The sequence below is a fragment of the Protopterus annectens genome, chromosome 9.part0 (assembly GCF_019279795.1).
Source record: "Protopterus annectens isolate FY-2018-M chromosome 9.part0, PAN1.0, whole genome shotgun sequence".
Classification (NCBI taxonomy): domain Eukaryota; kingdom Metazoa; phylum Chordata; order Ceratodontiformes; family Protopteridae; genus Protopterus; species Protopterus annectens.
Genome location: NC_056743.1, coordinates 1,938,120,433 through 1,938,148,183, shown reverse-complemented (window position 1 = coordinate 1,938,148,183; position 27,751 = coordinate 1,938,120,433). Strand labels below are relative to the sequence as shown.

The 27,751-nt window shown below is 40.3% G+C and overlaps 1 protein-coding gene across 1 annotated transcript; it reads right to left on the bottom strand.

The window, feature by feature from the left end:
* LOC122812334 (uridylate kinase-like) lies at positions 1–27,492 on the bottom strand. The gene is made up of 4 exons (XM_044084745.1): positions 27,254–27,492; positions 15,751–15,867; positions 9,271–9,462; positions 1–236 (listed from the first exon to the last, which is right to left on the bottom strand). Exons 2-4 carry the CDS (start codon positions 15,853–15,855, stop codon positions 156–158), a joined length of 378 nt encoding a protein of 125 aa, XP_043940680.1. The 5' UTR covers positions 15,856–15,867; positions 27,254–27,492; the 3' UTR covers positions 1–155.
* Between the last annotated feature and the right edge of the window lie 259 nt (positions 27,493–27,751).

Here is a 27,751-nt window from a genome sequence, read left to right as displayed (position 1 = left end):
GAGCTTTATTAGCTTTTTATTGTTTAAAGACTGGACCATGTGTTTAGTTCCCTCTTTACTTGCATTTTAAAGTATTTATAAGAATCCCAAGTACTGTAATGTATGATATGTAGTACGGGAAAAATGGGTGAGGATTACGATGTAATCTTGAAGGCTTAACATCTGCATTTCAGAACTGATGTGAGGGTTTTACAGCACTTCTTGAATACACGTTCTAATTCTTTTTCACCATTAATCTGGAAAGAAAGAAATAAAATCAAATTATTTAAGAGCACTGTTAGATAAACAAGTATATTACCTCAGCAAATGATAAAACGTTTTACTTCTTTTCCTTCAAAGTCGATCTCCTGTTTTTCTGCCTGTACTAATACAAATTATAGCAGTGGCTTCTTCAGCTGAACACCCCTAAGCATTTCTAGGTATGCTATATTGTCTTTATAGTGGGGTGGCTGACCTGTGTGGTACCATATTTTGCAAGATGTTATAACCTGGCAGCATTTTTTAAATGAAACTAGAACCTGATGTAAAACTGGAACCTGTTATGGCAGGATTATGTGTCCTTCCTACCAATAAGAGTAGGTCTTCAGGAATATTGCTGCTGCATGTTAGTACAGGAAACACAATACAAACTCAGCTGATGTCTGCTTTTGGGTAAGCTTTCCTTGGCAGTTAGGCTGACACCACCAGGAACTGGTAACCACTGACATTATAAGAAAGGCAGTCATCATGGATTTTCTAGTCTGCCCACTGCTGACACCCAGAGAAACAACCTGAATTACTGAAATGTGAGTCAGAGTGTACAAAAAGTTATTCAAATATCACAACTGATATAGATGAAAACGTTTTTAACTATGTGTGGGGAAGATTGTGCCTGGCACCATGGAGCAGAAGGATGGAGTGTCGACTGTGACTCAGGTGAGTGGGATTCCTTTAGTGGGCACCAATACTGAAGGAGTTAAGCTAAGAGGGGGAGGAAGGAAGGTTGTTGTCCAAGTGGGTAGGGAAGGTTGTGCCCAGTCAGGGACACAGTAGGTCAAAGGGAGGGTCTGGGTTACTTGGGGTGGAATTCCCCTTGTGGAAATGTGGTGATATCCTCCATATCAGCTCACTAACTGAACCCTGTTTACCAGGGTTGTACTCAGGGCTCCATCCCTCTGCTCCACAGAGACATGCACAATCTTACCCATGCATAGTTAAAACATTTTCATCAGATGACATATTTAAATAAGTCTCCACATACTGCTTTGTATATTCTACCTCACATTTCATTAATTCATGTGTTTTTCTGTGTGCCAGAAGTGGTAGTTCTTGTGGGACTAAAGGTCTGGTTTGGAGACAACTGAACTTAATGGAGTGGCCGCTTGCTGTGTAGGTTACTGCAGTGCAATGAATATGAGCCAAAGTAGTAGTGAATGGTGCCACATGAAGATTTTCCCATTCAGGAATGACTAAGCAAATTCAGCACATTAAAGTCAAGCAAACAAAAAGCATAGTAAATCCATGATGTACACCTTAAGGTGAAAGCACATGATATCTTGGGTCTATATTACAGTCGAAGTTTAATAACTTTGAACATGGAATGTTCAAACCATCCTGTTCGAAGTTAAAAAACTTCGACTATGGATAAAAAAAAAAAAGAAAAGAAAACAAAATAAACTGTTGTAAGCAGGGGGGCAAGCCCCCTGCACCCCCAACCCCCCACTACTTAAATATACCTACTCCGAGATCGCACCACATTGAACAAAACGGAAACCTCCCCTTACAGTGATTTCCTTTGAAACGCTCGAACTTCTGCAAATTCGAACTTATGGTCTCGACCATATGAGGTTTGAACTTGCAAAAGTTCGACTATCTGATAGGAACCCTGATATCTCTTTCTTCAGGGAACTACACTTGACCTTAGCCAAATAGTTAAGAAAGATGAGGTACTAGACTGCATAAAAAAAGAAAACCACACACACACATACACGTGTTCTGTAATCCACAGTAAGAAAAAGAATGACCTATGTAAATGAAATCAGAAAGCTAAGAAAATAAATAAAATGCAAACTCTAATTAATGTCAGTGCATTAATACAATCTCGAGAAGGAGACAACATCTACATATTTGCTGAGTTACATCCTTGAGAAACACCTTGACATAATCTGAGTAAGACTGGAAAAATAAATGCAATCAGTGAACTAATTGAATCAATAATAAAAGACAACAGATATTAGCAGCAGTTAAAGTCAGGATTTCTAACTCACTAAAAGCAAACTCAGATTGTTGTTAAGCAAACCATGACATTGACTGTGGAGGTATTTCAATACACAAGGATATATTTCTGCATTAATACAATAATTTAAAAAATATTGTTTGATAATATGGTCGGACATTGTTTGAGATATGGAAGATGCAGTGGTGCAGCGGTAGTGTTGTTGCCTCAGAGCAAGAGGTTCTCTGGTTCGATTCTCAGCTGGGGTGCCTTCTGTGTGGAGTCTGCATGTCCTCCCTGCATTCATGTGAGTTTCCTCCAGGTGGTCTGGTTTCCTCAAACATCACAAAGACATGCAACTGGAGTGTTTCTTCCCAGGCCTCTGCTGAAAATTGGCTTAGTTCCAAGTCAGACTTTCTGGGAAAGAAATGTTAAATAAATAATGTTGCACCACAAATTTGTGTGTGGCTTTATGATTCTGGCTGTATCCCATGAAAAAACAGCTTCCTATTGAAAAGTCAGCACTCAAATTTCCGAGTGCCAAAAAAAAAGACCACAGCATTCTGAGAAAAAGCATCTCAGACTTAGTATATGTGAATCGGATATTTCGGCCATTCAGTCTCCATGTTTTGGGGAACCTGACATTAGGTTCACTCAGCATGTAGTTTTATTGGCTGCAGGGCTTATTAATCAGCTTATCTTGTTTTTAGTGCCTTTATAAATTATGTACAATTGGGTCGCGATGGTGCAGCGGTTAGCGTTGTCGCCTCACAGCAAGAGGTTCTCCCATTCGATTCTCAGCTGGAGCGCCTTCTATGTGGAGTCTGCATGTCCTCCTCGTGGTCGAGTGATGCTAAAGACATGCAGGTAGGTGCGAGCATGAATGGGCGTGCCTTCTTTGAAGGTTGGGCGTCAGGCTGGCAACTCAGCACCGTAAAAATCCACTGCCAATCATAGGTTCATAGGTTCATACTAGGCTATCTGCCCTAGGGCATTTATAAGCCTAGCCAGAATGTATGTGGCTTTCGCCACCCCTTAGGTTGAGAATACTGGTTCTACCTTACATAGCCGACAGTTGAGAACATCGACAGAGCAATCGTGAATGCCAGAAGATCGACAATGGAGAAGACCGACGCCGACGGATGAAAACACCGACGCCGAGGATACCGACATGGGAAAAGGCTGTGTAAGTATGTGGTAGTGACGGACGTTAGGGTGCGAGTAAGGTAAGTGTGGATATTGACGGTCTTTGGGTTAGGGGCGGGTTAAGTGAGTTAGGGTTAGGGCGCGGGTTAGGTAAGTGTGCGGTAGTGATAGTCTTTGGGTTAGGGGCGGGTTAAGTGAGTTAGGATTAGGGCGCGGGTTAGCTGAGTGTGCGATAGTGACGGACCTTAGGGTTAGGGTTAGGGTTGTAGATAGTTGTGTATGTGAGTTTTAGTGTGGGTTTGTAAGGATTTTGGTGTGCTTGTGTTGTGTGTGTGGTTTTTGGAAAGGGGATGTGTTTTGTTTGTTGATTGTTGTTATTGTGGTGTGTCCAGCGTATGAGGTTTCGTGTTTGTGAACCGTCGGTTATTTCGTTGTCGGGCATGTGAGGTGTCGTGCTTCTGTACTGTCGATTATGTGGTGTCGATCATTGCATTGTCGGTGTTATGCACTGTCGACTATGTAAAGTAGAACCGAGAATACTATACCCATTAGTTTGCTGTACCTCTGTCCAGTAGAGATACAGAGGTGATCCCCGGGGTAAACCTATGATCTCCCATCCACTCATCAAGACTCCTCTTGAACAGAGCCAGTGAGGGGCTCTGCCTCACATGGACCGGGATTCTGTTCCATAGCGTAGGGAGTCTCTGGGTGATGAATCTATCCCTCCAGCACGTCCTATTTATGTCCGTGCTGAGGTTTAAGTCTCTTGCTCTCGTGGCTCTGGTGGATTTGGATTTTTTGAGGTGGAGCATGTCCATTAACTCAGGGTTGGACATGGCCTTGTATGTCAGGCACAGATCACCTCTGAGCAGGCGGTGAGTGGACCGGAGTTCCGCTGTGGCGACCCCTAAACGGGAAAAGCCGAAAGACTTGTATAAATTATGTACAATTCAGTGGCTCTTGGCTCAGTTATACTAAGCAAAGTACTTTTACTGAATCACATACTTACAAGTTGTATATGGGTACACTGCTGTACCCATATCTTTAAGTTTGTTTGTGGTAGCATTTTGTATCTTTTACGTTTGTTTGTGGTATAATTTCACTCCAGACACTCCTATACTTTGCTTTTACATTAGGATGACTGGGATTATTCTTCTAATGGCACTAGGTGTTTACCTGGTCTATCTGAGCAGGGAAACACACAAAAGGACTCTATGTTTTTTTTTTTGCACTTCTCTTATATACTGTGATTATACTTCAGCAGTTTCAAAAAAAGTACCATTTGCTTCTGCTTTAAGTAGTTAATTGAACTGTATTACATTGTATCTGTTAATTGTATGGTTGTTGTAAGTAGTTTGTGTGGTCTTGTTTCACTTGGGCTCCAACCCAATTATTCTACTACATTAAGGTGTTTTTCTGCACCCTTGGGGTGAAGTGTACTATCTAATTTATCTGAGTAGGTGATTACTGGTGGAAGGCTTATTGCATGCTTTCCTGATTGGTAATTAGGTTAAAACTTGCTTCTCTTTGCTTGTATTTAAGCCTTGCATTTGTGCAGGATTTGGCATAGATACTTAGAGATGCTCATTATTTGGTGACTTTGCTGCTGATTGCCAAGAATCTGCTTTCACTTGGAGCAATCCACTATCAAAAAGACAAAAATAAGTATTTTTCACTTCTCCTATGCATACTGTGACTGTACTTTAGCAGTTTCTTAAGCTATTTGCTGTTATTTTTTGCACTTCTTGGTACAAAAAATGTACTGTTTACTTGTGCTTTAAGTAGTTAATTGCACTGTATTACATTGTATCTGTTAGTTGTAGGTAGTTTGTGTGGTCTTGTTACACTTGGGGTCCAAACCAGCTATTCTACATTAAGAAGGTAGTTTTCTGTACCCTTGTGGCAGAACTGTGCCAATCTAACTTCTCTGAGTTGGGGGTTGCTCATGAAAGGCTTATTGTGTGCTTTCCTGATTGGTAGTTAGCTTAAAATTTAAGCCTCACATTTGTGTGGAGCGTCTCTTCAATCAGCAGTGGTTAGCTGTGCCCTGTATAGATGCAAAAGCCTAGAAGCCCAGCTTTTCCCTAAAGATTGGTCAGTGAAACCCTTCCAAGTGTTTCTGCTGCTCTAAGAGCAACCCAGTTGCACACTGAGCAGCGTTGTCTTATTGGTCAACCTTAGCTTACACAAAGTACAGGTCCCTCTTGTAGTCCTGGTGCTACCAGCACAGTCCTGTGAAATTAACCCATTATCTTCCCTAATAAAATGTACAGTAACAGCCTGCTATTATGGATGGACAGGTTCCCATCATCTCTCTGGCCAGCCTGACAGACATGGTTACTCTGAGGCAATGTTGCAATTGTCTCATATATACCAATAATAACTTACTCCTAAAACAAATTCTTTATGTGAGAGTTGTAGTTACACTATGAAACTGGAAGCAAGACACTCACATAAGGGTAAATCAATGCCAAACTGGTTGTCAATTCACACACACACTTCCCAAACTAAATAAGGACATGACACATAAAACCCACATATGCGGAGGTACTCAGTGGCAACTTACCAAAAATGTTAGAGGCCTCCCAAATGGAAACAACTTACACGCATAACAATGCACAAAAGCAACCACAACACATAACACACACCAGTGTCTGAACAAATAAGCCCATAAGGTGGGTGGTAGCTGCCAGTCAGGTGCCAGGATCCGTCCTCTCACTCAAACACCACTACCTGTATGACTCTGTCTTAGTCCATGTCGGGGTGAATGACTTGAGACGTACCTGAATGGGCTATATGAAGAGAGAGATATGACTGAGCTTTCAGACTGTGTATCACAGGCAGGTATGAGCCTAGCCTTAAGCAGCATTCTACCTTCTCCAAGGATGATACTACAATACAAACAAAAAAATATTGACTTTAACAATTGGCTTAACTTCTGGTGTCACTCCAAGGGGATCCAATATCTGTCAGCTCGGGAAGACAAGGTCGACAGGCCATGCTGCGCTGCCAGAGATGGTCTACACCTTTGTCCTCTAGGCTTTTGGATAGTGACAATGGCATTAGCCACCTCAATTGTGCCTTTCTTTTTTTGGCAGTATTAAAATAACGAACCTCCCAATATAACAAAATCCTCTCTAGATAAACTCAAGGTGCTGCTGCTTAATGCTGGGAGTCTAAACAAGAAACTGCACTTCCTGGAAGCACTTCTCACTTTGGAAGTTGCTGATGTGTGTGCAGTCACTGGGGCAGGGTTCAAAAGCATGGAAAGCACCCCGGCCATGCAGGGCTATAATGCCTTCCATACGTTCAGACAACAAACTGAGCATGAAAGAACTAAAGGAAAAGATGTAGCCATCTTCATTAAGGATAAGTACACCTCGAGACTGGTCAAACAGTATGACTTATTTCACCTACTCCATGTCCAGTTAACTAGAAGCAACCACATTATAGCTAGCTATAGGTCCCCCACCATGAAACAGGAAAAGCGTACTGCATACCTGGATTTACTGGAGTCACTTGCCATACAGCCCAACACCTTACTCATGGGTGAACTTAATTATCCTACCGTCGACTGGGAAACATACATGACTACAAATATGCTGGCTCAGAGGTACTTGGACTTTGTCAATGCAAATGCTCCAGAACAGCTAGTCAGCACACCCACAAGAGGCTCAGATGTCTTGGACATAGTACTCACTCACATGGGAGAACATTGCACCCCCCCACCTGTGTGATTTCTTCCCAGGTAAGATTGGACCATAAATCAGTCTCATTCAATGTAATTATAAGACCAGATACCCCATCAAACTCAAAAACGATTAAGAATTTTTCAAAGACACAGTACCACCTACTAAGTAATGGCCTAAGAAGCTTCAAAGCCCCCCTCAAACACAGATAACATAGACTCTAAAGCAGAGATATACACCAATGCTCTGTATAATCACTTAAGCAGTTGTATAGCATTGGCTGTAACCAACTGGATTAAAACAAGGTCTTGCTGAAGAAACAAGCTACCCTGGCGGACCCCTAGAATAAACACGGTATACAAAAAGAGAAAGAAACAAATGTCCAAGAACAAGATGGAACTGGTTCAGCAGAGGAAGAAATCCCTATCTAGCTTAAACAAACAACTTAGAGATCTTGTCAGGTCCTTCAAAGCTAATTACAAAGCACTTCACTAGTTAAGGATAATCACAAGGCATTCTTTAACTACATCTGAAATCTAAACGGGAATACCCAGCTATGTGCTGAACTGGTTGTGGATGGCATTACCCATACTCAGCTGGAGGTAATAGCCAACCTGCTAGCTGACAAATATGGAGCAAACTTCACATCCCTGTTCCCTACAGTCATCCACCAAAGCATACCTGCCTATTATCTCAAGAGAGCTGATCACCTCTGTGCTGTCCAAGGCCAAAAAAACACTGCATAAATGGGACCAGACAACATCCCAGGTTGCTTTCTAAACAACTTAAACCATAATCTAGCAGACCCACTAGGATCCCTGCTTAACTACAGCCTGCAAACTGGCTATGTTCTGGTGGAATGGAGGACAGCACAAACACCCTCTGCACAAAGGAGGACCATCAACCGACCCTGGGAATTATACGGCCACAAGCTTGACTAGCCTCATCTGCAAGGCCATGACAAGAATCATTATGGGACTTGTTAACAAGGCCATAGGTAATCTAAAGATGGTGCACAACACCTATCTTGACCTAGCTAAGTCATTTGACACAATCTCCCACTCAGGTATTATAGTGAAACTCTCCTAATTGGGAATTAACCCCTACATTACCAGATGAGTAGCCAACTGACTCACTGACAGGACACATACTGTGTGTGTGACTTTACCTGTAGTAAAAGACCAATCACCAGTTGCACACCACAGGTTTCTGTGCTGAGCCCCTTACTGTTTGGAATTTATTTCTTAGAAGTCCAGGTAAACTTGGATAGCCTTTGGCTGACCAAGTTTGCTGATGATTGCAAATTGGGAGCAATCACCGAGTCCCCCAACAATGTTAATATACTGCAGACAGGGTTAACACAGACAAATGATTGGTACCAAAACCACAGATTAAAGCTAAATGCAAAAAAAAAAAAGCATTATTATTCCCTTTGGGAAAGCTGACATCCCTGCTAATTACATTACAGGCAGCACCTGCCTAAGAGAAGACACAGTGGTACATGATCTGGGTAGTCAGACTGCCAACACTCTGAACTTTAACCATCATTATCCATAGTAAAATCCTTTTATGTGGCACATTTTATAAGTAAAGGCATCGCATCTAGAGCTAAGGATGTTATAATTCCATTATACTCATCCCTCATTAGACCAATAATTGAGTACAATGCTCCCTTTTGCATGTACCTCACCAGACATCTGCAACAAATGGAGAGACCACAGAGGTTTCTCACCAAGAAATTACAGGGTACCGAAATAAAAGTCATACATGAAAAGACTGAAAGCCCAGTCACTGTATTCTGTCTCCTACAGGTTGCTAAGGGGTGACTTGTGCCTGGCTTACAGGGCAGTCTCTGACCTGGCCCTGTTGGAAATGCTATACATTTGTAAATCAAATTGGCAGAGGGTCACTCTCTGGAACAAGCTTCCAACTCACATGAAACAGAGCCCCTCCCTGATGCTCTTCAAACACAACCTTAAGCAATGGATAGGTGACCGGACATTCACTCCTGGGGTGGTGCCCATGTCCCTCCTGGATAGAGGAAGTCAACTACCATAGACCTTACCTCTGTGAACTTCACTCACATAACCACCAACAACCGGGGCAACTCGGAATAAATGTGGCTAGGCTTATAAGGGCTATAGGGCCATTAGCCTAGTAATGTTCTATGAACCTATAAACCTATGTTTCACTGTGATGACTTAAAATGCAAAAGAAAACCTAGCAGAAACACCACTTTACCTCTTTGACATGGCTCGAGATTCTGTAGTAATTAATTATGCTGTCAATGGTTTTGAAGTAATCATACATGCGTTTCTTCAAGGAAGCTTCATCCTTCATGTAGGATTGTTGTAACTCTTTTCTTATTAGAAGGCGAGTCATCCTGGTACCTGTACTACAGTTAATATGAATCACATGGGTGGGACAAACTGCCTGTCAAAAAAGAAGGCAAACATATTCTTAGAATTGCATTCAAGCTCATATTTTAAGCTTTTGTTTTGCTTTATAGATTTTTATCATAAATCAAGAATGAAAACTTGAATCACAAAATATGATATTCACGAACAATATTTAGCCAGACCTGACTATTGGCATTTGTTTACCAGCTGTTCTACACAATCCTATTTAAATTCATCTTCATTTTCATTCTGATTTGTTTTTATTTATTTATTCACTATATTTTTTTATTTTTCCTCATACCTGCTGACCTTATGAACCAATTATTGGAGGCTGTCATCCAGGCAGACGTGAAGGTTTTTCAAGTACTGACTCCTAGATCCCAAAGCAGCCTTGGCATGGGGGTACTCAGTGATACCGTGGACATGCCATTAGGCCCAGCTCTAGAAGATGTACTGCTGTCAGTCATGATGTCTAGCCTCTGCAGTAACACAACATGGTTCCTTCCTCCCAGGATGGGTGAACCGGCAGTGACCATAGGTTACTACTACATATCAGGATGGAGCAAACATGATTTTTCTTTTCAACATATTTTAAACTCCATTTTAAAAACTATAGCATACCACCTTTATCATGAATACCTTTTCTGACTTTTTAAACATGCTGCCCACTGAAGTATTCCTGACTGTGGTAAACATTACTTTTTGGCTACTGTTTTCTTTGGGTCATCCATTTTCAAATTGGCCTCTACAGTTTCCTTCATAGTAACAACCCCTCTCCTAACATACCACTAGATACTCCACCATTTCCAGCTCCTAACCAATACTGCTGTTAGATGAAACTGGGTTAGATATACTCTGTATCTACATGACCAGCATGCCATCAGATGGCATAAAGTGGCATCATAAATTTAACACTATGTTTTCTTTTCTCCCCTTTTCCCCTTTAACTCTTTCCCACAACAGCTGTTATGGAAAGGCTGTAACACTTATCTTCTTGGTGTTAACAGGGTATATTATGCTTTTCAGGTAACTCGAAGCGTACTTAACACATAGAAATCTTGTTCTAGCCAAAATGATTTATGTAGAAATATTAGTAATTCTATTCAAATACCTTTTTTCCATATGCAATTAAACCAGTGAAAATATGATCTTTCTTTAACAATGAATAAGCAAACTAGTCCGTTTTCCAGAACCTTTCTTGAAGTTGTGGAAGCTTTGATTGTGAGATAACAGTTATCTACTTCACTTACTATTTAATTATATTAAACGTGTTGGGAATTTGAGACTCTCTATTGCAGTTAAGTGCAACTCTTGTAAAATAATGGTGAAGTTTGAATCTCACTCTAAATGTGTGTTTTTTGCAGGAACACCTCACCTTGGGTCCTTGTGTTTGCATTTGTGTGTGCAAATATATATATATATATATATATATATATATATATATATATATATATATATATATATATATATATATATATGGGTCTGTATCAGAACTTCGAGTTTTCAGAAACCCAAAATTCATTTTGTTAACACAATATGTTTGAATACACATCTAAAAACACATCTCAAGTTAGGTCTCCTCTATAGAAACAAAAAATATCTTCTTATCAAAACAGTAAAACTAACCCTTTCAAATGCCTGCCTCTTACCCACTTTACTCTATAGCTCCCAAATTCTCACCAGCCTCAACACTGGACTACTAAACAAGTTAGAAACAACTTATAACAGGATTGCCAAATTTGCTGCCCAAAAGTCTTACAAGTCCCATCACTGTCTCTCACTAAAAGAACTAAATTGGCTAGAATTACCTAATCTGCTTCAGTATAACCAGTTTCAGATTATTCACTCCATTGTCTACAAACCCTCTTTCTGTCTAACTATCTCATATCTAATCTCTCATTGCCTCCCCACTAGATTACTCCGCAGTTCTGAACAAGGCCTACTAAAAATCTACAAACCAAGGACCAAAATGGGTCACCTAGTCTATAGCTTTAACCCTTCCAAGGCCTGGAATAACCTACCACTAGATATAAGATCTCTTGAACATCCCAATCAATTCAAAACTGTTACAAAAAAATACCTTCATGAAAAATGGACCTGCTAATGTAATCATCCCCCGTAAACACCCCTATAACCTTCTACTTCTCTTCTCTCTTCCTTCCCTTCAATAAACAAACTTACTACTTTATCTTCACCTCTTGGTACATCACTGTACAAACATAACTAGTAAAATATTTCAGCTGTGTAACTATTGCACTATTATGTATATAATATGTAATTTTGAATGTATTCCTCTGATGAATGCATTTCTATATGTATTTCACTTGCCACAGTGTAATGTAGGACACTGTAATGCAGTAATGTGTGGTACTGATAAATGTGATGTGTGGCACTATAATGCAGTTATGTGTGGTACTGATGAATGTAATGTGTGGCACTGTAATGCAGTAATGTGTGGTACTGATGAATGTAATGTGTGGCACTGTAATGCAGTAATGTGTGGTACTGATGAATGTAATGTGTGGCACTGTAATGCAGTAATGTGTGGTACTGATGAATGTAATGTGTGGCACTGTAATGCAGTAATGTGTGGTACTGATGAATGTAATGTGTGGCACTGTAATGCAGTAATGTGTGGTACTGATGAATGTAATGTGTGGCACTGTAATGCAGTAATGTGTGGTACTGATGAATGTAATGTGTGGCACTGTAATGCAGTAATGTGTGGTACTGATGAATGTAATGTGTGGCACTGTAATGCAGTAATGTGTGGTACTGATGAATGTAATGTGTGGCACTGTAATGCAGTAATGTGTGGTACTGATGAATGTATTCTATATGTATTCAATATGTAAAATTTCTATTTCTCTGTTGGAGCTTTTCTCCTTGGGCCTCCGCTGAAAACTGACAATTGTAGCCCAGACGGACAAACCTGATCAACAAATCTAAAATCAATAAACAAATAAATAAATAAATAAATATGATTCAGTTTCAGAAAACTCAAAGCTTTTGAATGGAGATCATGGTACAGTGCGGACTGGAGAATTTACCTTTCCCCACTGTAGTGCAATTTCAGAGTTGGTATATATAATATGCAGGTAGTGTAGGGGTGCAGGAGAGCTTGCACCCCTGCAAAAATGCAGAAAAAAGGTAGATTTTTGTTGTTTCTTTGAAGTTCGAGTTTTGGAAACTTATTGTCTCGATAATATGAATTTCAAGTTTGTGAAAATTCAAGCTTCTAACATAGATCCATATATATATATATATATATATATATATATATATATATATATATACATGTATGTGTGTGTGTATTACCTCCTCTTGACATGACTAATCATTGATCCATAAATGATTGACTAAACTTAAACATTTTTAACAGGGTGTGATAGCCCCTCTACACCCCCCACACCCCTGCTCATTATACATACCAACTGGGACATCACACCACAGTGAGGAAAGGGCAGTCTCCCTGATCCCCACTCTTCCTTGATGTAGCAGTGAAAACGGTAGTGATGTTTGATCAGCTCTACTGTCTTTGCCATATCCTGATGAAGGCAGCTGTCAACAAATGGTTCACATCCCATATATTTATACATACATGCATACATCTATGTCTGTGTGTATAAATGTATGTATGAGATGAGGAGAGAGTCCAACTGGGCATTCCTAGACTTGGAGAAAGCCTATGACAAGGTGCCAAGGAAGCTGATCTGGGGAGTACTGCTGTGGCTTGAAGTCCAAGAAACATTGGTAGAATTAGTGCAGGCTATGTACAAGGACCCAATGACTCAAGTACAAACAGTGTTCGGCCCCACAGAGATTTTCCCAGTGGGAGTGGGTGTACACCAGGATTCATCTCTGAGCCCACCTCTGTTCATACTGGTGATGGACTACATTAGCAAACAGGTCAGAGGGGACAGATCAACAAAGTTGCTGTATGCAGACGATGTGGCATTACAGGCAGACTCTGAGCTAGAAGTTAGAACTTCAGCAAAGGATAGGAGAATGGAATACGCAACTGAAGGCACACGGGATGAAACCAAGCACAGATAAGATGGCGGTAATGGCAGCAAATTGGGGAAATCAGAAGAAGCTGAGAATAGGGATGGAAGGAAAGATAGTGGAACAGGTAAACAGCTTCAAGTATCTGGGAGGGGTGGCTGAGGAGAAGGGAAGTCTGAATGAAGAGGTCAAAGCTAGAATCAGAGGGGCTGCAGCCAACTGGCATAGAGTGTCAGGTGTAGTCTATGATAAGAAGAATGCCAAAGAAGCTGAAAAGTAAGGTGTACAAGACAGTGGTGCAACCAGTACTACTGTATGGTACAGAAACCTGGGCAGTAAAGGCAGAACAACTGAAGAAGCTTGAGGGGATGGAAATGAAGTGCCTGAGAAGGGTGGTAGGATGCATACTGTGGGACAGATGAAGAAATGAGGACATAAGAGCAGAAGCCAAAGTAGCTCCAATTGCAGAAAAGATCAAAGAGAACAGGTTGCAGTAGTTTGGACACATGCACAGAAAAGCAGAAGACAATATGGTGAGGAAGATTTGGGACAGACAGCAAGAAGGAAAGAGGAAGCGAGGACATCCAGCAAAGAGGTGGATGGATTGTATGAAAGATCTGCGACAGTGGTGAAGAAGGCAAGAGTGTGGTATTGAATAGAGAGAGAGATGGTGACAGTTAACACAATACCCCGACCTCATGTAGGAAAAATGGGAAAAAGGGGGCTGATGATGATGATGATATATATATATATATATATATATATATATATATATATATATATATATATATATATATGTATCAGATCCATGACAGAACACTTACAGAGACCACATCGCCGACACAACACATCTCCGACAATGGTAAGTATAACTACTGAGGAACGGAATGTATTCCCATTTCCGCAATAAAATAAAAAAAAAAAAGAAACATGTATAGCAAGGGGGCAAGCCCCCCTGCACCCTCCACATCCCCCTACTTAAATATACCAACTCCGAGATCGCACCACATTGTGGAAACGGGAATGCATCCCATTCCGCACTACTTATACTTACCATTGTTGAAGATCTGCTCTGTCAGCGATGTGATCTCAGTGATCTGGTCATTGGGTAAGCGTTCTTTCTTAGAACTGATAGGTTCTCATATATATATATATATATATATATATATATATATATATATATATATATATATATATATATATATATATATATACATATATAGGAGCCCTTCATTTGTTCGAACTTTCAAATGTTCGTAACTCATATGGCCGACACCATATGAGCGAACGTTTTAAAGGCCGACAAATGATAGCGGAGAGTCTCCTTTCCTGCACTGTAGTGCGATCTCAGAGTGAGAATATTTAAGTAGCAGGGGGTGTGGGGAGTGCAGGGAGGCTTTCCCCCTTGCATAATACAATTTTACTATGTTTACAGGTAGGTAAATGGTGCTATTTCAGGATGTCGGTCTTTCGGAATGTCAGTCATATGGTGTTGGCCATATGAAGGTCGGCATTCTGAACAGTCGACATTCTGAAGTATATATATATATATATATATATATATATATATATATATATATATATATATATATATATATATATATATACACACACACACACACACACACACACACACACACATACAGACACACACAGACACACACATACATACACACACACATATATACATACATAGCTTACATATATTATAGGTATACTTAAACTGATCTAATGCTAATAATATCAACATGAAAAACATATTAACAAAAATAAAAAATATCTAAACACAGAATACTGGTAGAAACTGAACACATCCAAAACCAATGTTTTTGCAAACCCCCTGTTTCCTGATATAAGGGTCTTTGCCTCCCACACCCTCTGCTTCTTAAATATACCGACTCTGAGACTGCACCACAGGGGGAAAAGGAATATACCCTTCCCTGCTGTAACGGGGTTTGCTGATGTTTCAGATTTTTTTTGTTAGATACTTTTTCATGTTGGTATTATTAACATTAGATCTATTTAGATAGACCATGTTATATGGGAAAATTACTGATAACTGAGGGTGTCCTGCCCCATGTGCCTTTCAATAAAAGATCATTTTCAAAAGACGTGACATATATGTCCTAGTGACCTTTGGTTATAGCCCCCTCAAAAAAGTGCTGTCTTTATTGAAAACTCAGATGCCATGAACTGTTGTCACATTATTACTCAGATCAGAACTTGAGCAAATATTTATAAAGCCTGCCTTAGCTATTTAATATACGATAGGCATATATTGTCAAACTACAAAAAAAAAAAAAAAATACTTGCATACCTGTTTGTCAAACTCCATTGCCTGATCAATGTTTTGTGGGAAACCTGTGATGAGGAAATCCCTGTGGGTGTCAAGGTGATTAACCAGCTTCTCCAGCAGTACCATTACTATGACATCCTGTAACAGACAAAAGTATTGTTAGGTGACAACAGTATGTGGTGTTTAAGGTACTGTGCAGTGAACAGGGAGGCCATGATTTGAAATTCATCAGCACCTACTTGCATGCTGTGTAACACAAAGCTGGTCAAGTCATTATATTTTCCTTTTGAAAATGAACACTTCGTAGGATGCTGGCAGGATTACTGCTTTATATATTTAATAATGTGTTCTAGTATTTAATTGTAAAGCTTTTCAAGTATTTTGGCCATAGAAAAGGTTTGCAATTGTTCAGAAGTCAGCTACAATGGAACTGGTAATGGAGATTTACGAGTTTGGTGTGAAGGGTATAATATTCATTTTTACAGAGTCAGTCGAATTTATACAAAACATTTGACACATGAGAAATATAAATTGTTTAAAAGAAAAGGTGAGTATTGTAGGTAAAAGAATGAGTGACTGTTTAGGCACTGTTAAACAACAGTTCTGTATCAGTGGCTACGGACCGGTACAACACTGTCTTTATATCAGGATCATAGGATCATAGGAAGTTACTAGGCTATTGGCCCTGAGACCCTTACAAGCCTAGCCAAGAATTTAGCCCATGTTCCAACAAGTTTGCACCCTAAGCCACTGTCCATCAGGGACACAGGTGGAATCCCAGGGTTGTATTTTCTGTTGTCCATCCAGTTGCCCAGGTTGCACTTAAAAAGGTTTAATGAGGTACTCTGCTTTACATGGAGAGAGAGTCTATTCCACAAAAGAGGGGAGTCTCTGGGACACAAATCTGTCCCACCAACAAGTCCTATTGATGTCACAGACCAAGTTGAGGTCTCGCATGCGGGTTACTCGAGTGGAACTTGACTTGCGTATATGCAGCAGTCTCATCAGGGCAGGGTCTGAGATTGCTTTGTATGCCAGACAGAGGTCACCTTTGAGGAGTCTATAGAAGACCGAGTAGAGGGACAAGGCTTTTAGCCTGTCTGTGTATGGTAGATGTTTGAAGCCATGGATTCTCCTGGTCTCTCCAGCTGCTGCATATGCTTTGTGAGGTACATGCCGAAAGGGGCATTGTATTCAATAATCGGTCTTATAAGGGAAGACTACAGGGATGTTATGACTACCTTGTCCCTGGATGAGATACCCTTACTAATGAGGTGGGCCATGTAGAAAGCTTTCTGTACAATGGAGGCAATATGGTGGTCAAAAGTTAATTTGCTATCAACTTGGGTTCCCAAGTCCCTCATGACTGATTGCGTGCATAGTGCCAAATTATCAATGTGATAATTTGTGGGGATGTCATTCTCCCTAAAAGGGATGATGATGCATTTTTTGGCATTCAGTTTGAGGTCATGTTTCTGGCACCAGTCATTTGTTTGGGTGAGCCCCTCAGGTCGATAATAAAAGTAGTGAATGCTTCCCATTTGGGAAACAGCTTCTACCTGGTGACTGTATTTCTCAATGTTTACCAGAATTATTTCAGTTGACCAAGTTATCTTTCCTGCATATTCTTGACAGAGTTAGCTTTGAGATCGTTGTTATTAAGTCTAACATTTGTATGTAGCCTTTGGAATTCTAAAACAATATTTCTCTGGGCTTGTCTTCCAAGCTTTATCCCTAGCTGTAATGGTTTCCCAGATCAGTAGTAAGCTGTGGGGTAACCTTTCAAGTCTGGTCTTAAATGAAAAAGACTGGTTCTGAATGTGCCATTTAGACAATAATATACACCCTGTTGGGTATTATTGCTGGCTTAGAGAATGGGTGACCTGTATATTGCCACTTTGACTGGAGAACAAATATTCTCCAGCAGGTTGTTAATGTACAGATAATACCTTCTCAAAAATGAGTCCTCTGTTTCTTGGCAGCATATTAAGCTGCCATGGAGCTTGGACTGTAGCAAAGCTAACGGATGCCATTATTTTACATTCAGTAAGCAGCGCTTTTGCTGTTTAGTGAGTGTAAAATTAATACAAAGAAAAATCATTAAAGAAAAAAATTAGAAAAAATGCATGTGCATGCATGCTTAAAAATGAGAGTAAGATTGAGTGAGCCATTATTTTACACTCGCTATACAGCACTTTTGCTGTTTAGCAAATGTAAAATTAAAAGTAATATTAAAACAAAACAAAAAAAACAGAAAAGTGTGTGTGTGTGTGTGTGTGTGTGTGTGTGTGTGTGTGTGTGTGTGTGTATGTATATGCATGTATGCGTGTATATGCGTGTGTGTGTGTGTGTGTGTGTGTGTGTGTGTGTGTGTGTGTGTGTGTGTGTGTATGTGTGTGTGTGTGTGTGTGTGTGTGTGTGTGTGTGTGTGTGTGTGTGTGTGTGTGTGTATGTGTGTGTGTGTGTGTGTGTGTGTGTGTGTGTGTGTGTGTGTGTGTGTGTGTGTGTGTGTGTGTGTGTGTGTGTGTGTGTGTGTGTGTGTGTGTGTGTGTGTGTGTGTGTGAGAGAGAATGAGATCGATACAGCAGTAGCAGTAGCAGTTAGGATGTACGCACACCTATCAACTAGAAATTTGGTTAAAGCCTGAAATAAAGGTGAGACAAAGGCTACAAAATAGTAACATATTTTGAATATTGCTCTTATAAACTTAGGAAGTTCCTAGAATAACAGGATTTGTGTTAGCATGCATTTTCTGAAGGATATAAAGTCTGAAACTCAAATGAATGCCATTATTATGTGACGTCAACTGTCAATGATTGCCAACAAACCACAAATTTTATGAGTTAAGGATCGAAAAAATATAAGTATCTGGATACTTTTTTGAAAATCTTATATTTTGTATGTAAGATACTGCCACCAACACCATTTACACATTCTACAACAAGTTTGAAACATTAGGCAGAGGAACTATTTTACAACAAAAATATATATAAAATAATAATATACTAATAAAAATAAATAATAAACACACAACACTTTTATAGACAGCTCATTCTCTGAGGGCAATAATGTCTTCCGGGGTGTGTGTTACTGTGTGAATAAGCTCCTTCCAGGGCTGTGGACACCCTTGCCTGTGGAGTCCTACATCCAAATACTGTGTAAACAACACAGACCCGGAGTAACACACACCCTGTTAGACAGTACTGCTTGCTTAGAGAATGGGTGACCTGTTCATAGGTTCATAGGTTCGTAGGTAGATACTAGGTTATCTGCCCTAGGGCATTTATAAGCCTAGCCAGAGTGTATTTGGCTTCTGCCTCCCTATTAGATTAGCCTACTGTGCCTCTGTAAAGTAGGTCACAGAAGGTACCCTTTTAAGATTAGTTTACTGTGCCTTTGTCTAGCAGGGATACAGAAGAGATCCCAGGGGTGAATTTGCAATTTCCCATCCACGCGTCCAGATTTCGCTTGAAGATGATCAGCGAGGGGCTATGTCTAACATGAATTGGGATTCTATTCCAGAGTGAGGGGAGCCTCTGGGAAATGAATCTGTCCCTCCAGCATGTCCTATTTATTTTTGTGCTGAGGTTTAGGTCCCTGGAGCATGTAGCTCTAAGGGACTTGGATTTTTTGAGGTGGAGCATGTCCATTAATTCTGGGTTTGACATGGCTTTGTACGTCAGGCATAGATTGCCTCTGAGTAGGCGGTAAGCAACTGAGTAGAGCTGGAGTTTCTTTAGTTGAGCTGCATAGGACATCTGTTTGTAGCCCATGATCCTCTTGGTGAGGTACTTTTGGGGTCTCTCCAGTTGCTGCAGGTGTCGGGTAAGGTACATCCCAAAAGGGGCATTGTATTCAATTATGGGCCTGATGAGTGACGAGTAGAGGGGCACAATGACCTCTCCTGATCTAGATGCAAACCCTTTCGTGATAAGGTGGGCTATATAGAAGGTCTTTCTAACCACTTTGGCAACGTGATTATCAAAGGAGAGATTACTATCTACGTTGGTCCCCAAATCTCTAATTACTTCTTTCGTACTTAATGGATTACCACTTATGTGGTAATTTGTGGGCACCTTGTTTTTCCCAAAGGGGATGACTATGCACTTTTTAGCATTTAGCTTGAGGCTGTGGCTCTGGCACCAAGCATCCTTCTCTGTGAGACCCTTTTGGAGAATGCTTGTGTCAGCTGGAGATTCGATTATGGCCCCCAGTTTGCAGTCATCTGCGAACTTTGTCAGCCATAATCCCCCCATGTTAGCCTGAACCTCAGGGAAGTATATACCGAACAAGAGAGGTCCCAGAACTGAGCCCTGTAGGACGCCACTTGTAACTGGTTTGGATTCGGACATGACACCTGTGATTCTGACCATGTGGGTTCTATCTCTGAGCCAGTTTGCAACCCATCTTGTGATATAGGGGTTGATATTTAAGCTGGCAAGCTTATTTATGATGCCCAAGTGGGGTATTGTGTCGAAGGCTTTTGCGAGGTCCAGGTAGGCTGTGTGGACTACCTTGCCCTCATCTATGGCTTTGGAAACTGTTTCAAAGAAATCAACTAGGTTTAAGAGGCAAGATCTGCCCTTAACAAAGCCGAATTGGGTAGGGTCCAGTGTCTGAAGGCTCACAATGTCTTTGTTTATGAGTTCCATGATAATATGCTCCATAGCTTTACAGACCAGACTAGTCAGGCTTATGGGGCGATAGTTTCCTGGGTCCGTTGTGGCACCACCTTTGTGGAGTGGGACCACTGTAGCTGTACGCCATTCTTTGGGTACATATCCTGTAGTAAGTCTAAGTCTGAACAGTGACTTAATGTGAGGGTTCAGTTCTTTTTGGAGCTCATGTAAGGCACAGCCTGGGACACCGTCCGGTCCCATAGATGCTGTGTTTGCTGCTTTGGAGAGGGCAGCTTTCACCTGTGCATCTGTGATGTCAGGGAGGTTACATTCAGTTGGGATAGGCATTTGCTCCTTTGGGGGGGAAGAAGTTTGCGCTGAATCTGTCTGCCAGGATGTTGGCTATGTCTGTAGGTTCAGTATATTTTGTACCGTTATGCAACAATTCAGAGCATATCTGGGAGTTTCCACCCATGTGGCCAGTATACAAAAGCCTAAGGCCTTGTGATTATCTTTAGTGTCTAGGGCAATTTTTTTTCGAAGCTGGCATTTGATGATTTTATGAGGGATCGAAGTTTCTTGCTAATACTGATCAGAGATGCCTTCCCTTTTTGGGATTTTGCTGTGTCTTGTAGTAGCTTCCTCCTTCTGCTGTATAGCTTATTTATGGCCGGGGTCCACCAGACCAGTCTCCTGTTTTTGGAGGAGTGAGTCTTGGTTTTATTTGGGATAGCACAATCCATGCATTCCTGCAGGTGCTCATAGAATGCATTTGTAAAGGATTCTGCAGATTGGGCTGTATTATCCTCTGGCCCAGGGGCTTTGAAGGATTCCACCTCAGTCTTGAGAAGTGCAAAGTTGGCTTTTGAGAAATTCTTTACAGTGATTTCCTTGGCTGGGGGTGGGGATGGGATATGGATGTCGAGGGAAATTTGTTTATGGTCTGATCTTACCAATGAGGGGTTTACCTCTGGTGTGGAACATAGAGTCCCCATGTTGGTGATGACCAGGTCCAATATGTTGTTCCCTCTTGTGGGAGTGGTGACCAGTTGTTCCATTGCGTTAGAGTTTATAAATTCAAGGAACCGTTGGACGAGGGTGTTTGGGCTTGAGTAGTTTTCCCAGTCAATGCTTGGGTAGTTGAAGTCACCCAGTAACATAGTGTTTGGAGAGACCTTCATATTCTCCAGTGTTCTCAGGAATGCCAAGTGGGGTTTCTGTAATAGGGAGGGTGTTCTGTAGCAGGCTACAAATTGAAAGGCAGTTTTGCCTGCTGTTAGTTGCACATGGATGGTTTCCGATGCTTCATGCAGTGCCACTAACCTGGAGGTGTAGGTATCTTTTATGAATATAGATACTCCCCCTCCTTTTGTGCTCCGGTCCAAGTTTCTTGAGCTAATAGGTAGAAAGGTATGGTACCTCTTGATTTTAAATAACCTGCATCCAGTGCTGGGGTGCTCTCAGGAGCCTTGAACCACATTTCTGTTACTGCACAGACATCAATTTTCTGCCATATCAAGATATTTTGGAGCCTTCCACAGGAAACCAGTATAAAAGTTCACTTGAAGCTAGACAGGAAGGAAAGGAACAGGAAACTGTGGAAACTCTGATGCAGTCAATGTTGAGGAGTGATAGGCCAGTGAGTTTCCATATGACAAAACAACAGATGACACAGGATGAAATTGAAGACAATGTGACACAAGATGATGTCATAGAACTTTCTATAGAATGCCCGCAGGAAATGGAAAACAAGGGATGTGCCCTCAGTATGGAAGAAAAGGAGTTAAGAGAAGAGTTGCTTGATTTAATAGACAAAGACAGATATCGCAAGATCAATGAGAGAAGGTTAATAAAACCCCAAAAATCAGAAGCTTGATAAAACAAATGAACACAGTAATTAGGACTGCCCATTGAGATCCATGCGATATAACAGAAGTAAACAGAATATATTACTGTGCTGCTAAATTAATAACTGATAAAGATCTACCACAGGAACACAGGGTAGCGAGGGAAAAGAGGGGGCAAAAGTGAATACCATCATGGAAATATCGAACAGGGAAAACTATAAAGCAGCTAAGACAAGAAGTGTCATTGTTATAAGATTATATAAGAGGGACTAGAGCAACAAAAATACTAAGAAAGATAGATGTGATAAAAGCAATGCGCAGTATTAGAACAGATGGTGCCAGAGCCATGGGCTCAAGCTCAATGCCAAGAAATGTATAGTTATCCCCTTTGGGAAAAAAACATGTACCTGTGAATTACCACATAGGTGGCAGTACACTAAACACCGAAAGTGTGATAAGAGACTTAGGGACACAGGTGGACAGTGGTCTCTCCCTCGATAACCACATCGCCACAACAGTCAGGAAATCCTTCTGTGTGGCACACCTCATCACTAAGGGCTTTTCATCCAGAAAAAAGGAGGTTATTGTCCCACTGTACTCACCCCTCATTAGACCCATTATAGAATACAATGCCCCATTTGGTATGTACCTCTCAAGACATCTGCATCAAATGGAAAGGCCACAAAAATACCTCACTAAAAGAATCACAGGCCTAAAGCAGATGCCCTACGCTGACCGCCTTAAAGAACTCCAGCTATACTCTTTCACATATTGTCTACTCAGAGGCAATCTCTGCTTAACATACAAGGCCATGTCAAACCCAGAGCTGTTGGACATGCTACACTCAAAGAAATCCCAATCCCTCAGAGTCACACACTCCAGGGATCTAAACCTTGTCATCAGAATAAAACAAAACATGCTGGAGGGATAGGTTCCTGACCCAGAGACTCCCCAGACTCTGGAATAGACTGCCCATACATGTCAAGCAGAGCACGTCTTTGGCCCTCTTCAAAAGGAACCTTGACGATTGGATGGGAGAAAGGAAATTCACCTCGGGGATCCCGTCAGTCACCCTGTTAGACAGCGGTCCAGGGAAGTAAATAGTGTGGGAAGAAATAGCCAGGGAATGGTTATGGCTAGCCTTGTATAGGCCCTAGGGCCAATAGCCTAGTACCAACCTATGAACCTATGAACAAACCAGGATCTATTATGCACTACTAGAGATAACAAACTAAAAATTTCAAAACAGGTGGAAAGACTTAGAAAATACAATGATAAATATGAGAAAAGCATAAAATAAGCAATTTATTGATGACCCAAAAATGTTTTATATAGAATTGTGAAATAAGGTAAAAGGAATTGAAGGACCACCAAAAAAAGAGGTAGTAGATACATTTTGGAGAATTATCTATGAAGATCCTGTGGAACATAACAAAGATGCTAAATGGACAGAAGAAGTAAAAGAAAGATTTAGAAGTTTAAACGTACAGGATATGAAATGGGATGAAGTAACAGCCCGAGACATTGAAACAAGGTTAAGAAAAGCCTCTAACTGGAAAACCCCAGGCCCAGATGCAGTACCTAACTTTTGGCTTAAAGTATTAACTTCTTTGCATGAGGATTTAGCCATGTGCAAGAACTATTTATATACGCACCCCAAACACACACCGAACTGGTTAAAAGGAAAAACAATGTTCTTACTTAAGAGTGAACCTGCAAGCTACCCTAAAAATTATAGACCAATAATTTGTCTTCCAACGACGTATAAACTATACACGGGGATTGACGCCGACAGAGTTTAGAGTCATTTAGAAGAAAACTCAATTATGGCAGTAGAACAAAAGGGCAATAAAAGAAAGTCATATGGAACAAAGGATCATTTGTTAAACAAAGTTATAGTGGAGAACTGTAAAAAGGGGAAGAATCTAAGTATGGCATGGATTGACTACAAAAAAGCATTTGATAGTATCCCACATTCATGGATAAAAGAGTGCTTAAAATGTATAAGATACACCCTACACTGATTGACTACATTACTGTCACCATGAAACAGTGGCAGACCACTTTGCAATTAAGCCATGATAAAGGACAGATTATTATCCCAGGGATAAAAAATTCAAAGGGGGATATTCAAGGGTGACTCTTTGTCACCATTGCTATTCTGCCTTGCCATTAATCCATTAAGCTGTTTACTTAACAGCTTAGGCCATGGCTACAATTTGGCTCCTAGAAAACAACAAAGTCTAATGACTTCTCATCTTCTCTTTGTCGATGATTTAAAACTGTATAGCTCATCAGATGAGGAACTGAAAGCACAGCTGCAGGATGTCAAAACTTTTTCAGATGATATTGGAATGTCATTTGGTCTTGATAAATGTGCAAAACCAACCTTTAAAAAAGGAAAACTGCAGCACCAGGAAAACATCACTTTGGGACAAGAATGTGATATAAAAGAACTTGAGCCAGAGGGAGTGTATAAATATTTGTGAATTGATGAATGACCAGCAATAAAACATGAACAAATGTGAATAAAACTCAGTAAGGAGTACTTTAGAAGACTTTAATCCTGAAAAAAGCATTGACATCTAGGAACAAGATCCAAGCTATAAATCAATTTGCTCTTCCTGTCCTAACTTATAGTTTTGGAGTGATTGACTGGCCCCAAAAAGTGTTGGATAGACTGGATATTAAAACAAGAAGGATGCTTCATGCTTAACAAATGATTTATAAAAATCAGTGTATACTAAGATTATATATTCCCCATTCCGAAGGAGGGATGGACTTCCTTGAAATTGATTACATGTATAGATCTGCAGTTGTGGGACTCCACACATATCTACTGACCTTACAAGATACAAATGTAGTGAAAGTTTTACAACATGAGGAAAATAAATCTAAGATGACGTCTCTGCTTAATTTAGCAGAAGAATATCAACGTCAATCAGGAATGGAAATCAAGCCAGAAGTGGATAAAAACCAGGCAGCAACTGAATGTGCCAAAAAGCAAAATAAATAATATAAGATGAAGAACCAGATGAGAAGGCAAGAAATGTGGAAAAAACATAAATATAGTTGCAAGCATAGAAAGCTTCTGGAAGAGCCTAATGTTGATCAAGAACGAATGCAGGAATGGTTAAGGAGAGGCAAATACAAACCAAGAAATGTTGGCAGCCCAAGACAATGGGCTACATACACACTGGTTTACAAAGTCCATTGAACATGTGGGAGAAACAGACATATGTAGGTTTTGTAAAACCGAATTGGAAACAGTCACACACCTTGTTGCTGGTTGCGACACAGTAATGTCAGAGGGACTGTATACTGAAAGGCATAATAATGTGGCGAGACTGTTACACTGGAGATTGTGCAAACATTATGGTATTGAAGTGGCTGAAAAACACTGGAAACTTGAGCCACAAAGAATCATAGAAAATGATGAAGTTTATATCATATAGGATCACCCAATACTATTAGAAGACCGAAGACGCTTTCTTTCGAATGCATCTTGGTCGAACTCATGCACACGCACACACACACACACACACACACACACACACACACACACACACACACACACAAACTTTTCTATTTATTTTTTAATTACCCATTTGTTTTAATTTTACACACGCTAAGCAGTGAAAGAGCTGTTTAACGAGCACAAAATGCAATCGATCTCACTCTCACTTTTATGCATGCATACAGCGACACACACTTTTCTAGGTTTTTTTTTTGTTTGTTTTGATTTTACAACTAAGTAAGAAGATAAAGATGCTTGGTATTATTTTATTAATGTACATGGTTAGCTTATTGAGAGTGGCACTAAATGTGCCAATAGAGAGAGAGAGATAGTATACAGATAATTGCTATAGATATTTGGAGTACACGTAGTGATATGTGTTTAGGATCTCTGTTGAAAATAGTGTTGGTTTGGTTCAGTTCAAGTTTACCATGTCTGGAAGGCAAGCTTCCCTGCTATTTCTATAGTTTGATCTGCTGGCCTTGAATAGGGTGGATTTTTATTGAAATCCAGAAGGGAAAGCTGAATTCTCCTAGAACAAAGTATCTCCAGATTGTCCAGTTTAAATTCTTCCCATTTTTATTAAGGCTACATACTTTTAGGTAGACTGCCGATAGGATATCTCTCATCGTGAATATATGAAACAGAAATGTCTATCCAAACCATATGCTGTAATCAAGGTGGGTAGTTGACATGGTCACAGCTGAGGATATGTGGGAGTAGATGTGGCATTGCTAGCATGGCAGACAGTCGTGTAGACCACCCACTGTAAACATAGAGGAACAAGTTATTTATTTATGCCACGGGTAATGGATACCACCTATTGTTTGCATGTGGGGCACATACAGCTTTGCATAGTGCTGCCTGACAGTCAGTTCAGAAGGAGACACAACTATACACACACTGAGCACTGGGCTGAGGGAGCAGACATAGCCATATGAGCCACTTAGTGAGTGCAAAAGAGAACTAGACAGACATATATACAACCCACTGCGAACGTAAGATTATATACTTTGCTGTGTACATCAGCCTGTGGGAAGTTGGTACAGCAGTGGAATAAAACCTCAGTCATTAATGGTATCCAAAATTCCCATGTGCTTAATGTCATTATGTGACCCTGTGCTCTATCAATTTATCCAAAGTGTAACTATCACCATGTACACTGCAGATAAAATATTTCATCTTTAGCAATAAGGGCAAATATTATCAGTATTTCATGACCTGTGTACCACAGATAAGCAAGACCATGGTTATTAATTAATTCCCTTCCACTATTATTTGTATTAATAAGCCATTACATTTTGTACATTAATTTTACATGTTTATAACATTTGTTCTGTATGAATTAAGAGAGCTTCCTTGTAAATATTTAGACTGTCTCAGTTAAAATGGGAATCATAAACTGTCTGCAGACACATATCAAGCATTGCAGCACAAATATGACCCCTTCATTCACCTGTGATATAGCATTAATCCTTGCATAGCAGGCTGAAAAGCTAATATTTACAGCCATTAAAAAGACATGCAGTTGTGGCACTTACCGTAGGCAGTGGGTTGCCTTTCTTGATGGCTTCTTTGATTTGGTTACCTGTTGAGGTTGCACTACCAGCCTTCTCCAGTAGTAGGTCTTCAAACGATATATGCAGCAAGTTGAATTTTTCTGCCAGGTTTTTTGCCTGAATTTTGACCCCAGAACCAGGACCCCCCAACAGGAGGATGACTTTACATCTCTGCAGTTTTTCTAAAAGAGAATTGAATCACAGCTGTAAGACACAAGTAGATGCTAGATAGGATACTAAAAACTATATAGCATACTAGAGAATTAATTTACTGTCATTTTATTTTATTTATTTAAGTAAGAGATATGGTCTCCCTCAAACCTTTTTATGCCATGATCCAGGAGACAAACTGAAGGGTAAATATTGTATGTATGGATAACGTCAGTCTAACTAATCAGTGAGAATTTCTTGGGAGGACACCAGAGTATCTGGAGGAGTCCATGCAAAAAATGGTGAGACTGTGAAAAATGCTACACTGAC